Here is a 16,560-nt window from a genome sequence, read left to right on the forward strand (position 1 = left end):
ACGCGTGAGACTTATGTCTGAACACTGCGGTGAACAAAGTAAATACTGCTCTTATTTGAATTCAAATTCAAATTTCTTGGATATTTCGTTAATCGTAATTTGCTTTCCTCGCCTTTGCACTCCAGCCGTCCTAAATACTCGAATATTTTTCGAAACCATTCCATCTCCTGAACGACCAAAGGCAAGTGGGACTAGGGAGTCACGCAGCTTTGCCATGAGTTACCATCGTGCATTTACGTCGACAAAAGAGGAGTCACTAAGAATGAGAAACCCAACACTTCATGAGAGTGCGTGCTGATGATAATATACTGAACGCCACTTTTTTATCAGCCGCCGCGGTGGCTCAGCGGTTATGGTGCTCGGCTGCTGACCCAAAAGACGCGGGTTCGATCCCGGCCGCGGCGGCTAGAATTTCTTTGGAGGAGGAATTCTAGAGGCCCGTGTACTGTGCGATGTTAGTGCACGTTAAAGAACCCCAGGTGGTCGAAATTTCCGGAGCCCTCCACTACGGCGTCTCTCATAGCCTCAGTCGCTTTGGGACGTTAAACCCCATAAACCATAAACCATAACCATAAACCACTTTTTTATCAGTTCCACTGCGGCTTAGTGTGGACTATCACACTGTAGAGAGCACACCGGATGAACTCGTTGAATCGATTGCGCGAACCGACTTCTGAAACTGAAATCTGTCAGGTTTTTTTTTGATAAAAAGAACAGAAAAAACGGTGAAACAGTGCAGAAGTGAAAACTACCTTTATTCACTTATGACTGTGATGAGCCTGCTCTTTAACACGTTGGAGTTGCTTGAGGAAAATCCCCAGGCTTAAGCAGTGAAGTCCGCCAGTGTAAGTGTGGCCGTTTTTGCCTCAAAAGCCTGCTTGTAAGTTGTGTTAAGGGCGAAAGCGATTCTCATTACTGCTCGACGAACAAATTCTTTCTCGAACTGCTTGATGACAGCACGGGGAAGGTCCAAGAGTGTTTCGAGTGGAATAATCTTCGCAGACACCTTCGCACTGAAAAACTGAAGTTCTGTGCCTGCGCAGACGTAAACACAGCGTTATACTGCTTAGGGGAGGAAAGAAAACTTCGGCGAAATTTCCTGTTAATTTTTTTTCGGTCTGCGTTAGGGATTAGAGGTACAGCAGGCTGAATACACGGAATTGAAAATTAGGTCTGTGCTTTTAAATCACGAACGATGAAGAATACACGAAAGCCGGTTTTCCTTGTGGGTTATGCATCTCACTGAAAACAGTGAGAAGGTAAACGAAGTCGTCAACGTGCAAGCTAACGAAACTAAAAATGTAATCTTTTGCTGCCGGCACTTGTTACACATGTTTTAAAAATAGAAAGGCGACAGTATTCCAAGACTATTCCACGACAGATAATATTCGTATGAGTTTTATGATCTGTAATATTTGCTTTTAAATTTTTAACTCACTACTTCTAATTAAACATGAAAGACAATGGAGATCGATGGAAATTTGGTTCCGACGTGACACAGCTCTTCATATCCCATTTAAGCTGCCAACTATGTCGTGCAGCGCGCTCTGGGCATAACTGACGGCTTTTAATTTAGGGCAGGCTTAATTGAATACAAGGTGTAAGAAGTAGCTGCGTTATATCCGGGAATAGTATCACGCCAGTCATCGACGTCTTTATTGCAAAAAGTTGTATGTCGTGAAAAAAGTGATAACAGATATCTCAGGACACCAGTGTTATACCAGTAAAAATTTTGGGAAGCGGAGTAGTCTTCGAGCCTCTAAGCTGCCTCTAAGTTCACTATAAACGACTCCGTTACGGCAGAAAATGAAATGTTTCCTAACTGTTTTTGCCTGGTTACGATTCTTACAATGGTAATTATTGTTTTATTTAGCGTCTCCCTATTCGCGTAATATACAAGCAAGACGCCTTTTTCGTAAAGTCTAATATTTTACAGCCTGTACGGTTAGACGCCGGAATAAAGAAATATCGCTTGGCTGCAAAATGAATGATGCCCTTCTTCATGCTTCTTAATGCACCGAATGAAAAACCCACACAGGCAAGTATGCGCAAAGATTCTGCCATGTTTTTTTCTGTGCATCTGTTCACAATCGCCTACGCATGACCATATAATCGCGTACTGGCGGCTTATAGGTTGCCATATCGACAGCAGTGTTTAAGGAAAAAGCTTATGAAGAGCAATGATGAAGATTATCATATCTATACGCTGGCAAGCACATGAAAGAGGCATAAAATATACGTATTTTAGCTGGATATAAACTGTTTCTGGAGATGCATGGAGATAATTTTTATCTGGAGAAAAGATTTCAGGTGGCCATGTGCTTGGCCCATCTGAGGCGAAATGGTTGGTTTGGTTTGTTTTTACGGGGTTTAACGTCCCAAAGCGACTAAGGCTATGAGAGACGCCGTAGTGGAGGGCTCCGGAAATTTCGACCACCTGGGGTTCTTTTACGTGCACTGACATCGCACAGTACACGGTCCTCTAGAATTTCTCCTCCAAGGAAATTCCAGCCGCCACGGCCGGGATCGAACCCGCGTCTTTTGGGTCAGCAGCCGAGCACCATAACCACTCAGCCACCGCGGCGGCTGAGGCGAAATGCTTGGGAAAAAGCCTTTGGTCACCTAATCCCCTCCCGCAATGAGAAATATGTCCCCCAGAGACTGACATCTACCTAGTGCTGCAAAGCCCACTGTGGTTCTTTTTGTTTTATACAGAGGGGGGGGGGGGGGGTCAAAGGTTCATTTGCAAGCATTTCACTCCTGAGAAGCCAGGCGCAAAGCCAGGAGAAAGCTTGCCTCCTTTGTATCCACTGGTGAGTACACAGCGGCACTAAGGTGTCCACCCCGCATCTTATGCATACGAGACAAATGCTCAAAGTGATAGCCTCTGCTGCAGTAATTCCTCTCGTCAGAAAGAAACGATCGGCGTTACATTGGCCTAGTTTTCCAAAACACTAACACGTTCCCTTGGTTTGCAGTGTCCACGCATGACATACGAGTTTAAGCAACTGCATAAGCGGCAGTTTAGGGAAAATGATGAATCGTTAACACATGCTGTTCAGAGGCGGCAAGATGGGCGGTTTCCGTGGATATATGTATCGCTCGCAGTGAATCTGTTCGTGCTTACCGGGAAGCCAGTTTCAAAGATTGGCTACCAACGTGATCAACAGAACGGTCAGGGGATGACCGCCTGCAAGCGCCTCATGCTACTCTCGTTGTGATCGGCGTTGTGATCGGTCCATTCGTTACCTGGGCAGTCGACTTTGTTTTACTGGTTGCTTTCGTAGCTTGAGGAGACTCCTCTATGGGTAACTTCTCTTTCAAATGAGGTGTGCGCTCGTCCGCCCTCGCCGCTTGTGATGCTTTATTTTCTTTTTATTCATTTACATGATACTGCAGACCTTTCTGGTCCAAGCAGGGAGGGCAAAAGCAAATTAGAAGAAATGATTACAGTGCATTGAACAAATCGCAGCTTACGTACATATACATATGTTTAAAATTGATGCATGTAGATTTAAAAGCACTCCGAGATACATCTTCGTCCGATCTAAAATAATTACGAATGCTAGTTTCAGAAGGGCATTTTCAGTGGTTAAAAGACATTGGTAATGGCCTCTTTGAAGTTAGCACACGTAAAAACCTCTTCAGGTAGTGAATTGCAATCACTGATTGTTTTAGGAAAAAAATGAAAACTTATGGGAATTTGTTTTGCGAAGTGAGGAGTTGAGCTGTAGATGTGTGTATGTCGCGTTTTTCGAGCTGATGATGGAGTAACATAAGAAGTTGCCGAGATGCCAAATATTCCCTGAATCAAGTAGCACAAAAATTCTAATCTTGCTATCTTTCTTCGGATGCTGAGAGGTTTTATCTGGTTTGTTTCCATAAGAAGAGATGAAGATTCAAAGGTTTCATATTGATTGTAGATGAAGCACATCGCACGCCTTTGAACTGTTTCTATCTGTGCAATGTCTTTTTTCGTGTGAGGGTCCTCCCCTACGGCAGCGTACTCGAGTTTCGGCCTAACAATGGATTCATAAGCTAATTTCTTCAAATTGCTTGGTGTTCCCCTTAACTTACGTCTTAAATACCCCAATTTTTTCATTGCAGAAGAAGTTATAAGACAAATGTGATCACTCCATGTGAGCTGGTCATTAATGATTACGCGCCGCGGCATTCAGCCGCTTCTCTCCATTATGATGCGCAAAATTATCAGCGCCCCTTGCTTCTTCCACTGTTTAACGTTCCTTAGCTGTTACCCGCTCTTATATAGGCTTGGCGACACTTTCGACCGCATTGGTGAGCGTTTACCTTTCAGCCCCGTTCGATTTACACAACCGTTTGAAGGCGGCTGCACGGATAGCGCCAAAAGCAACCGGTAGATATCCAGGTGTTGGTAATAGCACCCATCAGCTACCCAAGAATGCACTGCGCCTCTCCTTCAGTGCACTTCATGCTAACGCTTACCTCGCCGCTTTCGATTATTTACGTTCCGCCACATTCAGCTGCTTCCCTCAACATTACTGGGTAGCACGCTCAGCGCTGCTCGTTTCTTTGGCTGTTAAACCTCCCCCATCTGCCATAAGTAACCGGGCAGAAGGTTCTTGCCTCTGAACCGTACAAGATAGCCTTTACGGCGCCCCTAAAGACTGGAAGGTGTCAAAACGTTAGGAAAGTGGTTCACCTTACTTTACACAGTTTCTAACTTTAAGGGCTGCCATAAGTGCTTCGCTACGCGGCTAAGAAAGAAACCACCGTTGCCCGGTTACTTTTCGCAGAGACGGTACCTTGGCATTCACTCGCTCTTCGGTCGCGGCTACATAGAACGGCCACTGGCGACATAACGAAATGTTTCTATTACTTCATTCTTCCGGCATCATTCCAAAGCCACGGCCGCATCACTAGTGCCACTGAGTTCTCTGAAACTTTGAGCAATCGGATGAAGGACGAGGAAGACGACGACATAGCCAACTGAAAGTAATATGTACCAATTAGAGTAGATAGAGCGCGATGCAGCACCGTTGGCACAGAAAAGGAAGCCTTTCTGAACAGCGGCGTGAAATTATGCTCGCAGTTAGAAACAGTGCAACGGCTGTCGGCATAGGTATCCAAACATCTGAATTTGGTTTAGGCTTTCATGAGATTGTGTTCCTTCGTCCTCGAACTGGTAACGTTGTCTTGAACACTGTGCTTCTTCACTTTCATCTGAAGGGCCTTCCGTACCACTTTCCCATAAATCACGGGGATTGCGCACACGATATGTGCAGTCGTTCAAAAACTATACAGTCGGGGGGTCTGCTTCCTAGCCCTGAAACGCGGCACCGGTTGCATACTGAGGGACCCTAATCTCACGAAGGCGGGTGGAACTTAAGTGTTCAAACCTCCCAGGTCTAGGACTGTAAAACATGCTTAAGTGCTACATGGCTTGGGCTCTAAATTTTTGATTGAGACTGTACCTTCGGAAAAAAGGTACTTATCGGGCGCCGCGCAGCGCCTTGATAAATACATATTGCGCATTTGAAGCCGTAAGTACGCGCCTATGAGCGCATTTGGTTTCATTCTTTGTTTCTTTGAGTTTATAATTTTTTCTTCAATGTATTTTGCCGAAGCTTCTATATTATGAGAAAAATTTCGCTAGCCTCTTAACCATGTTGGTTGGTTTATGGGGTTTAACGTACCGTGTGATTTTTCTATGATCTTTTCTGTCGGGCTGGACACAGGGCCCTCTTGGGTTCTTATGGCCATTTGAAGAGCGTTATCGCTCTCGTGTTCACTGAACGTGACTATGCCTCTTTTGGGGCTTCGGGATAACGAGCGACAGCTTCGCCAACGTTCAGCGCTATTTGCGGGGCTTTGCGGGCGCTACGTGCGCACTTAAAGTGTGGGCGAGAGCACCCGAAATTTTGTCTCCGACGACAGCCTAGTGTTGGTGTACCACCGCCATGGCCAATGTTACTTCGTTGTCTGTGTGGTCACAGGTTCGCACTTGTAAACTGTTTCACGGGAGATTTTTTTGCTCGGCAGCCTGCCGCAGCTGGCTGTGGAAGTGGCAGCATATTTTGACGCTTAATGTTCACGTATTTACATAGTTTCTTTTTTTATCCCAAGCGCCGATAATTGCTTGAGTTATTCGCGTGCGTATCCGCCCTTGGAATCCGTATTCGAATGGATTTTTCACATGGAGACACTATTTTCATTGCAAACAGTCCTTGTATGCCACTAGACAACGGATGATATTTAGCATCACCCTGAAGCCAACGGGCATAAAATTATTGAGTCGCATGCCGGACTCACCAAACCATAGAAAGAACGAATACATTTTTTTAAAGCAACACCCAGTGATACACATCTTCTTCTTAAGAACTTTTGAAGCGCAGTGCTTTGATTTTTTTTTCACCTTTTGGGAATATTATCTGCCTTTTCCAGCTTTGAAGGTTCTCCGAATATTTGGAAGGAAAGCACTTGAAACTTATGGAAGGGGAGGAGCTTGAAACAAAATAAACACACTTAACGTTGGTATGGGTAAAGGAAGGATAACCGAGCTCAAAAAGGGCGATGGAGTTTTTTGTAACTGAACTTTCATAGGCGCACATCACTTACATTTTGTGCACTTGTCAATGTAAGAGTACATAATGGTGAAAAGTTCGCCGTTGTCCACGACTACTTCCACGACTGCATGCTTGGACTTCCTGTCGACGGTCACCTCGAGGTCGTACTTTGCGACCAAGCCCCGCAGACTTAAGTTGCAGACAATAATGTATTTGGGCTGGGTACTCCATGTGAAGTCCGAAAAGGAGCAGTCGCCGATGCGGCGTACCTGCGCAAGCAAAGCTGGGCTTTACACACTTGGAGGTGTTTGAGTAGAAATAGTGCGCGTGCATTTATTTTTGAAGAAAGCTAATATTGAAACCAAGCGATTGGTGAAAGCACTGAATAAAACGATAGCTCGGGTGGTTTCTGCTAGTTTATCATAGTTAAAAAGCTCATATAAGTGAGACAACGAGTGGAGGCTTCGTGAGATTATAGCGTAAAAGGGATGGCCCAGGAAACGAGCACAATGACAATCAACAACAACAGCTACTGATGAAAGAATGGGACTTACTTACTGAAGAGTAAAAGCTACCGTTTGCGGTTCTAAAATTGTGCAACAATCAAAACTTTTGTCCAGAATTCGAGAACTGAAAATGACAGCTTTTACTTTTTTTATTGCACAAAATATGCGATGGTTTTCGGGTCATAAATGTAGACGCTTCGTAAGAGGGACCAAATCTGGCTACAGACATCTACGAGCGCTAGATAAACCACTGAAGGTGAAATTTGTAGCCCTTCTTGATAGTTAGTGCGCCGACAGGGAAACGGGAAACTGGCCTGATACTGAGAGCAGGCTGTTATGAGGCAACGAGGAAAATGTTGATCTATAGTTAGGACGTTTTGGAGGGCTAGTTGGCTGTGAAGTGCAATGAAGCTAACGTTGGATGACGTTCTACGTCACACTAGCGGTAACTCAGGACGTTCTACGTCCGCCGCTTACGAACGTGGGTGGCGCTGATGAACACTCTCAATGTTAGGTTATTTGTAAAAACATAAATACCCCCGAAAGCAGAAGGTTTGACAGCCGTCGCCGTAGCTCAGAGGTAGAGCACCGGACGCGTAATTCGGAGGTCGTGGGTTCGGATCCCACCAGCGGCATGTGGTTGTTTTTTCTTCTGCTTTTCTAATCAATTAGCTTTAAGCGATAACATATTCAGTAATATTCTAAATTGATCAACACCGCAAAGTAAATAAATAAATTAAAAAAAAAAACTCCTCTGTGCCCCTTGGTTTCTGTGGCTGTTGGCTTCTCTCATATTTATAACCAGCCCCTCATTCCCTTACCCTTGTTTGCTTAATTGCTTAGCGAGGGCCTCGGTTCCGGCAGTCTTGATGCCATAGGAAGCATAAGAGGGTTCTCACACAGCTTCCACCCTCGCTGTTGGATGACGTTCTAAGTCACACTAGCGGTAACTCTGGACGTTCTACGTCCGCCACTTACGAACGTGGGTGGCGCTGATGAACACTCTCAATGTTAGGTTATTTGTAAAAACATAAATACCCCCGAAAGCAGAAGGCTTGATAGCCGTCGCCGTAGCTCAGAGGTAGAGCACCGGTACCCCCGAAAGCAGAAGGTTTGACAGCCGTCGCCGTAGCTCAGAGGTAGAGCACCGGACGCGTAATTCGGAGGTCGTGGGTTCGGATCGCAGCGGCGGCATGTGGTTGTTTTTTCTTCTGCTTTTCTAATCAATTAGCTTTAAGCGATACCATATTCAGTAATATTCTAAACTGATCAACACCACAAAGTAAATAAATAAAAAAAAACTCCCCTGTGCCACTTGGTTTCTGTGGCTGTTGGCTTCTCTCATATTTATAACGAGCCCCTCATTCCCTTACCCTTGTTTGCTTAATTGCTTAGCGAGGGCCTCGGTTCCGGCAGTCTTGATGCCATAGGAAGCATAAGAGGGCTCTCACACAGCTTCCACCCTCGCCGTTCGATGACGTTCTACATCACACCAGCGGTAACTCAGGACGTTCTACGTCCGCCGCTTACGAACGTGGGTGGCGCTGATGAACACTCTGAATGTTAGGTTATTTGTAAAAATATTAATACCCCCGAAAGCAGAAGGTTTGACAGCCGTCACCGTAGCTCAGAGGTAGAGCACCGGACGCGTATTTCGGAGGTCGTGGGTTCGGATCCCACCGGCGGCATGTGGTTGTTTTTTCTTCTGCTTTTCTAATCAATTAGCTTTAAGCGATAACATATTCAGTAATATTCTAAATTGATCAACAGCACAAAGTAAATAAATAAATTAAAAAAAAACTCCCCTGTGCCCCTTGGTTTCTGTGGCTGTTGGCTTCTCTCATATTTATAACGAGCCCCTCATTCCCTTACCCTTGTTTGCTTATCAGCAGGAAGAAGAGCTATACGAACATAGTGCTATGTTGGTTTTGTTCTTCGTCGTTCCGTCTGTGTCATATTGCGCTTTTAGCTTCGTCATGCTGCTTCATAGTACTAAAATTGTGAACTCTTAATCTAGTAATTCGAACAGTGACTACGGAAGAATATACCGCGTGATTAAGTGAACATTTTCAAAAATTTTAAAAATAAGCTTTTTAGATAGGGTAAAAATATTCCTTTTGCGGCATATTGCGGCCAACCAATGTTGGCGGCCTCCAGAAAGCTATTTTGAAAGAACAGAAATACTACTTGAACCTCAGGCGATACAGTACGACGCCAGTTCCGCTCATGCCGCCACTTGCACAGACTTATTGTAAATGACACTGCACCTCTTCATCCCTGATGTACCCCTCATTCAGCAAATTTTGTCGCGTCAAGGATCGTAAGTTTAAGTGCTTGGTTTTGAGCAACTGTTTGCTCTTTCCAGTGGTGCTTTCTCTTCGTGGATGGTTCGCATACATAACTTCGCATTCACTCCCCACAAGTTTGGATACGCGTTATGTCGGCAGGCTTGTGGTGATCCTTAAAACTAAAGCGCGGTGATGATAGCGTCAACAGGACACCTTTCATATAATGTAAATGGCTTCCATTCCACATTTTACGCCTTGATCTTTTTAAATAGCAGAGAGCGAAGCTGTACCGAAAGAGGAAGGTTCCCGAAAGTGCCTGTACAAAGCCGAAGGATTAAGGAAGGCCGCATGACTCTCTTAAGATTGTTTGGGTGGTTTATAGGGTTTAATGTCCCAAAGTGACTTAGGCTATCAGGGACACCATAGTGAAGGGGTTGGTAAATATCGACCACCTGGAGTTCTTTAACGTGCACCGACATCGCACAGTACTCGGGCGTCTGAAATTTCGCCTCCATTGAAATTTGACCGCTGTGACCGCGATCGAAAACGCATCTTTCGGGCCAGCAGTTAAGTGCCATATCTAGTGAGCCAACCCGGCAGCCAACTCTCTGAAGGCGTTTAATAATTAAAGCTACTCTTTACTTAGAGTTATCACTAGTAAAGGATGCTTCGCACGAGCACACTTGACATGCTAGATACCATTACTGATCCTTAAGCACATCTGTCTAAAAACTTTCGAAACAAAGTCAACTCGTACAGGAGACTCACCCTTCGGTGCAGGTTGCCGAGGGCTCCGTTTTCTAGGTGAAACTCAATAAATCCTGAGTTGGTCCCTTCCGTGTGATCCACGTCGAACGTGATTCTGGGCAGTGCAACCTCTTCCGAACCGACGCTGGGGAGTAACTGGTCGATGACGTAGTTGGCACGCCAGACGCTCGCCATTGTGCACCTGCTGCAGGCGAAGAGAGCAGAAGGGATGTGAACACGTTTATTTGCATGGACGGATTCATAAAGAGGTACACAAGAGGGATATAATGGGAGTATCTAAGACACACCTCAAATCTGCCATGAATTGCAGCTCATGCTAAACTAGGAGGTTAGTCGCGGAAGTTGAGGGAAAACTGAAGTATGCATAAGGTCGATGGACAGCGAGATTCTAGTTAAAAAGAAACTGCTTTTATGAAAAGCCATTAGAGGAAGAGATTTATGGCTGCCACAAGGGGCTTCTATAACTAACACCTGCGGTAGAACAAGGACGTGATTTTTAGTGCGAGAACGCTACTTCGCGAGGTCAACCCGGCTTAGTGGTTAGTGTGAAGCTTTACCTTGAAGCTAGCCTTGGACAAACCATAAATGAATAAAATAAATAAGGTCCCGGCTGGAATCTCAGCTCCGCTGGCCAATGCACGAGAGCGCTGTGGTATCGCCGCAGCCGATCACGCCTCTCGTGATCGGTGTCCGCGTGCAAAAAACTGCTTTGGCACAATAGTTTGTGTTTAGCACTAGCCAATTTTTTTTTTGTTGCATAAACGAGAAAATAGAGGTTTAGGCTCCGGGATATTTAGACAAGATTTGCTTCGCTCTTATTAGCTTTATTTTCAGCTTAATTAAGAAAAACTAATCTAAACATGCAAAATAAAACGAGGTCAACCGAAGACCTTAGAATACTTTATAAACGGCATGAGACTGATTCTGAGTTGCAAAAAAAAGATTAATATTTAACTTCAAACTTTTCTTGCAATGCATCTTCTTTAGCTGCCCAACAGATGTCAGTACCATTCGTTAGAAGGAATAAGTATCTGGTTTTACTACAAACAAAAACAAGATAGAGCTGTCTATGCTGGCACTTCGAGTACTGACACCAGACATCAGGCTGCCGGTTTTTTACTTCGGAATGATATGTAACACATCAGCATACGAGGTCATGAATGACCAGTCTGCATTTGTGTGCCACCCCTGAGTAATTTATATTTGAATTTCTTCTCGTTAGATGTTTCGGTTTAGGTTTGAATGTCTGAAAAATTGCTGTTGCATGAAAATTCTTAACAGATGACGTGACACAATAAAAGCAGGAAGCATTTAAATAAATGAATAGGCAGCCGTTGTATCACACTGTCTTCCTGCCTCACGGGACCTATACTCAACTTTCACATCACAACTTAAACGGAAAGAGTATGCCAGAAGAAAATTTCTTACAAACTTACCCTTGGTGTTTGAATACCACAAGGTAATGAACTCATACTGATACCTCATGAATCGTTTCTAAGAGTACACCATACAACCAGAACTTTGTGCATGTGCTCCTTAAAAAAGACATTTTATTCGCACCTGATAAGTATTCGTCACATTAGGATATGGAAGCAATAAATGAAGAGTGCGACATAATTCAAATTAGGTTTGGTTTGGTTTATGGGGTTTAACGTCCCAAAGCGACTAAGGCTATGAGAGACGCCGTAGTGGAGGGCTCCGGAAATTTCGACCACCTGGGGTTCTTTAACGTGCACTGACATCGCACAGTACACGGGCCTCAAGAATTTCTCCTCCAAAGAAATTCTAGCCGCCGCGGCCGGGATCGAACCCGCGTCTTTTGGGTCAGCAGCCGAGCACCATAGCCACTGAGCCACCGCGGTGGCATAATTCAAATTAGATGGAGAGTCTAGCATACTTGTGCACAATAAATCAGCCTCAACTTAACCTTATTTTATTGTTTTATTGTGAGAAATAAACATGAGCAAAGATGAACTGTGGAGCTAAAAACATGAAGGAAGCCAATGGTCACTGAAACTCAGGAAATCATAGAGGAATGTTACTATTTTTTAAATTTATGGCGTCATTGGCGACATTGGTTTGGTTTATTGGTTTGTTGGGGTTTAACGTCCAAAAGCGACTCAGGCCAAGACGGACGCTTTAGTGAAGGGCTCCGGAAATTTCGACCATCTGGGGTTCTTTAACGTGCACTGACATCGCATAGTACACGGGCCTCAAGAATTTCTCCTCCAAAGAAATTCTAGCCGCCGCGGCCGGGATCGAACCCGCGTCTTTTGGGTCAGCAGCCGAGCACCATAGTCACTGAGCCACCGCGGTGGCATAATTCAAATTAGATGGAGAGTCTAGCATACTTGTGCACAATAAATCAGCCTCAACTTAACCTTATTTTATTGTTTTATTGTGAGAAATAAACATGAGCAAAGATGAACTGTGGAGCTAAAAACATGAAGGAAGCCAATGGTCACTGAAACTCAGGAAATCATAGAGGAATGTTACTATTTTTTAAATTTATGGCGTCATTGGCGACATTGGTTTGGTTTATTGGTTTGTTGGGGTTTAACGTCCAAAAGCGACTCAGGCCAAGACGGACGCTTTAGTGAAGGGCTCCGGAAATTTCGACCATCTGGGGTTCTTTAACGTGCACTGACATCGCATAGTACATGGGCCTCTAGAATTTCGCCTTCATCTAAATGCAACAGCCGCGGCCGGGATCGAAACCGCGTCTTTAAGGACAGCAGTCGGGCGCCGTAACCACTGCGCCACAGCGGCAAACCATGCCAAATTATCAATGTCAACATTTTTTCACTTGGAAGCTAATTCATTTGACATAGCATAAGAGCCGCTTCACGCTGCTCTGAGAGAGCGAGAACATTACCATCTTTTTTTGCACGAAATGCGTTATACTTTGGAACCAAATATACGCAGTCAAAACATTTCGAAGACCAGCAGCTACAGCGTTGTCTGAAGTGGTCAAAAAGATATAAGTGTATAACGAATTATATTTGCCTAACTTTTGTCGTCCTAGCCGCCAATTTTGCTGCCTTAGTTCCACTCTTCAGTTGATTGCTCTCACACTTGGCTCTAGACTGTTATCGAGCCCCGCCTTCGCGACCTACGTCACTGAACCATACTCCTCGATTTGCTATAACTTTGCAGGTTCTGTTTTTAGCATGGCCCGGCCAGGGTGAGTTGTCGGTCGTGTTCGCAACGGCTGAGACAACAGCCGTTTTCCCCTGACGGGAGATATGAATGGTTTGCTCCAACGAACAAAAAAAAGGCGCTTTGTTGGTGGACAAAGATCTCGGTGAAAGTGTGCGAGCTTATCTTATATCCTTATCATCGCGTGCTCCAATGTGGGCTGTGGAAGCTGCTCCCACTATCACAAAGCCAGTCGCGTGGCGTGCAAGCAATGTTTATACATGCACTGTACTTGTCGTTGCAAAAGTGGTAAAGTGTCCCTAATTCCGAAGCAGGAAATGATAACAGCATTTATCTGATTATGATCAATTTATATGGCGCAAGGGCGTGTGTGGCGAAAGAACGCCATGGTACAAGATGTTTTCTTCTACTCAAGGGGGGGGGGGGGGGGTTGGAAGACCCATTTCCCAAGATTTTCACCCTAAAGAAGCCGAGCACGAGGCAGGGGACAGGTTGTACCCATTGTATCCCCGGTGGGTACCTAGGGGCACTGGGGATCGAAACCCGCATCTCCAACATGGGAAGCGGATGCTGAAACGACGAGGCCACCGCGGGGGTACAACAGCATTTATCTGTACAAAACAAAGAAAGCTAATAGAACAATAGGAAATAGAGAACTCCAACTATGTCATCCTTCCGAAAAATAAACAGATACTAACGCAAAGAATTTTACACCTGATTGCAGCAGTTACGATACCTTTTTCTTAAGCTCTTCTTTTTTTTTTAAGATAAGAATTTATTGGCTACATATTGGTTAGATAAATTCAGCATACAGGCGAGGGCGCCAAAGTCCAGCGACTGTCACGGGACCTTCGGTAGATTAATACTAACTTGAATAAAAAACAAGCAGCATCATGGACAGGTACAATTAGCAGTAATAACAACGGTAATTTAAATAGGTAATATTTATATGACGAGAATGAAATAGATTAGCAGGGCGGAAAACAGACAAGTAAAACAAGAATAACAACCCACTATAAATAATAATGTACAAAATACAGCGTTGTGAAAAGACATATAAAAAACAATTCAGAATACATGGCTACAGTTGTCAAACCACATTGGGTTGTCAACAAACCCAACGTTCTTACCAATATCCGCCGACTGCGCTCTAAAGGAGCAGACATGCCGTAGAGTAATGAGTAATGTATGATGGTTACACACTGGGGAGCTTGAACTTACTTGAATGCTGGTATCTGGGTATGTGACCAAGTTCGACAGCAAATGTGCGGAAATAGGCGACACTGGACAACCGGAGGTATTTGGGGAAAAACGGCCTGTAATTTTGGTGGACATACGTAGATACACGTAACTGCCGAGGTTTTGTTGTCTGCCTTGAGCCAATTTTTGTAGCTAGATTGCCGTGTCTGCAACTTTGAAGTCATTAGTGTGCGGAATAGTGAAAAGGAATCACGCCGCACGCAGTACCGCGAACATTCAAAGCACCAGCGCTTTAAGAGCCGAACATAAATTGTTAACGGGATTTTATTGTTGTCAAGAAAGCACCGTAGACATAGCGTAGGTTCACAACATACTTTAACCATTTGAGGTAAACGCATTCCTCCTGTATTGTTGAGGAACATTGCCAATACGGACCGTAATTAATCTCTGGTATGACATTCATGCCGGCCTTCGCGGCCTCACATTCCGATTCAAAATACATAATCACCGACTCGCGAGGGGCCTGTCGGAACGTCGAACAAGGCTGCACTCCCTTCATAGCCTATCGAATATACCAAAATTGCATACGGTATACGGACCCCGCACACCGTTACCTCATATGGGCCCCTGCTCATCAGGGGTTGGAAGGAAACGAGGCAGCAGACGCAGCCGCCCGCGCGCTCTCTCACCGGGCTGTTTCCTCCTCCCCACCCGATCAGGAATCCGATTTTAATCCGGAGTATACATTCCAAGAAATTACAACCTACTATCAAAACAGTCATCGCCTTTACCCTCGCCCATGTAAAGGCCTCAAGAAGGCGGATGAGCGGCTCCTTCTCCGCCTTCTCACCAATACATTGCTGTGCCCGGCAGCGCTAAAACATTTTGACCCCTCCTTTAGCGGCAGCTGCCCACACTGTAGTGCAGTGTCTTCTGACACCTATCACATAGTGTGGGCCTGCCCCTCCAACCCCGCTATTCTCCCCATCCCCAACCTAACCCGGGAGGACTGGGAGGCGACCCTGCTCGGCTGCCACGACTTCCAGGCCCAACAAGCCTTAGTCGGGCGCGCCCGGGCGGCGGCCATCGCCACTGGGGTCCCATACTAGGGACCTCCACCTAGTGTTTGTAAGGATCGGTCTCTTACGGGCTCATCAAAACATACCTCCTGTTCATTCTTAATAAATGTTTTCACCACCACCACCACCTTACCGGTAATTGCTTACCTGCAAAAAGAAGAAGGATCGCTATGTGCACGAGCATTCCTGCAGCCTGAAATTAAAACTAAAAAAATTACTTTACTAATGAGAAATATAAACCTGGCACTCCCTGGAACAGGGAACAAAATTAGTCTCAAAAAGGTGTAAATACAGCCGAACCAGGAAGCGTGTTGCCGGATCCAAAGTAACGTCTGTAGAGCCCTGTTGTCAAGAACTGCACAAAATTTCCCTGTTCACAAGGACCCAACGCAACGCACCGGGCATAGCAGCCTGTCCATTGCCAGACCTTCCAAAACTCATCGACCTACCTCTAAAAAGTTTCGTCACATGGCTAAAAAATTCTACCATAGAGCGCCTCTTCTAGCTGTGTTGCTTTCTCACTCGCAGCACTCTCTCCTATTCCTTCACACTACTCCCTTTTACTCCCTTGTACTCACATAACTAACCTCACCATTCTCTCCATTCCCTGTGGGATCTCCTTCCGAATGGTAGGCAGCACGCTCGAGACCGTTCCTTGCGAGTGCAGATACCAGGGTGCCCTCTACTGCACGCTGACGCTTCCCCTCATGGCCGGCCCCACAGCACACTGTGGCTTTTCAATATTTCCTTCTCACCTACGTCATTTGTGCAAACGGCCCGTACGAGGAAATAGCTGAAATGTTAGCTATCATTGATGCGATTACTCCACCGCTCATTGTGTATGCACTGATTTACGACTTCCTTCAAAAAAGCCTGTCCACCCATGCGGACAGCCTGGTCCACAAGAGGTGAACGCCGTTTGACTGTAATATCGCTGGCAATGAGCTGTCCCACGACAGCTTCTACGGTTCCCTATCGGGCCCCGCTTTTCAGTAGACGCAATTAAATTATCCGG

The 16,560-nt window shown here is 45.3% G+C and overlaps 1 protein-coding gene across 1 annotated transcript; it reads right to left on the reverse strand.

Annotated features, from left to right (window-relative positions):
- Nucleotides 1–823: 823 nt before the first annotated feature.
- Nucleotides 824–15,729, reverse strand: LOC149329056 (uncharacterized). Its single transcript, XM_089560945.1, has 4 exons — nucleotides 15,689–15,729; nucleotides 10,108–10,288; nucleotides 6,598–6,814; nucleotides 824–1,035 (listed from the first exon to the last, which is right to left on the reverse strand). The coding sequence occupies exons 1-4, from the start codon at nucleotides 15,727–15,729 to the stop codon at nucleotides 824–826; spliced, it is 651 nt and encodes a 216-aa protein (XP_089417071.1).
- Between the last annotated feature and the right edge of the window lie 831 nt (nucleotides 15,730–16,560).

Source organism: Amblyomma mixtum, chromosome 9 (genome assembly GCF_055824585.1).
Source record: "Amblyomma mixtum isolate Tamu chromosome 9, ASM5582458v1, whole genome shotgun sequence".
NCBI classification, from domain to species: Eukaryota; Metazoa; Arthropoda; class Arachnida; order Ixodida; family Ixodidae; genus Amblyomma; species Amblyomma mixtum.

Coding starts and splice junctions, on each gene's coding strand:
- LOC149329056 (XM_089560945.1), bottom strand. CDS start 15,729: ATGCTCGTGCACATAGCGATCCTTCTTCTTTTTGCAGGTAA. Junction 6,815..10,107: donor TCGGCAACCTGCACCGAAGG/GTGAGTCTCCTG, acceptor TTGCTTGCGCAG/GTACGCCGCATCGGCGACTG. Junction 1,036..6,597: donor CATTGACAAGTGCACAAAAT/GTAAGTGATGTG, acceptor ACGTCTGCGCAG/GCACAGAACTTCAGTTTTTC.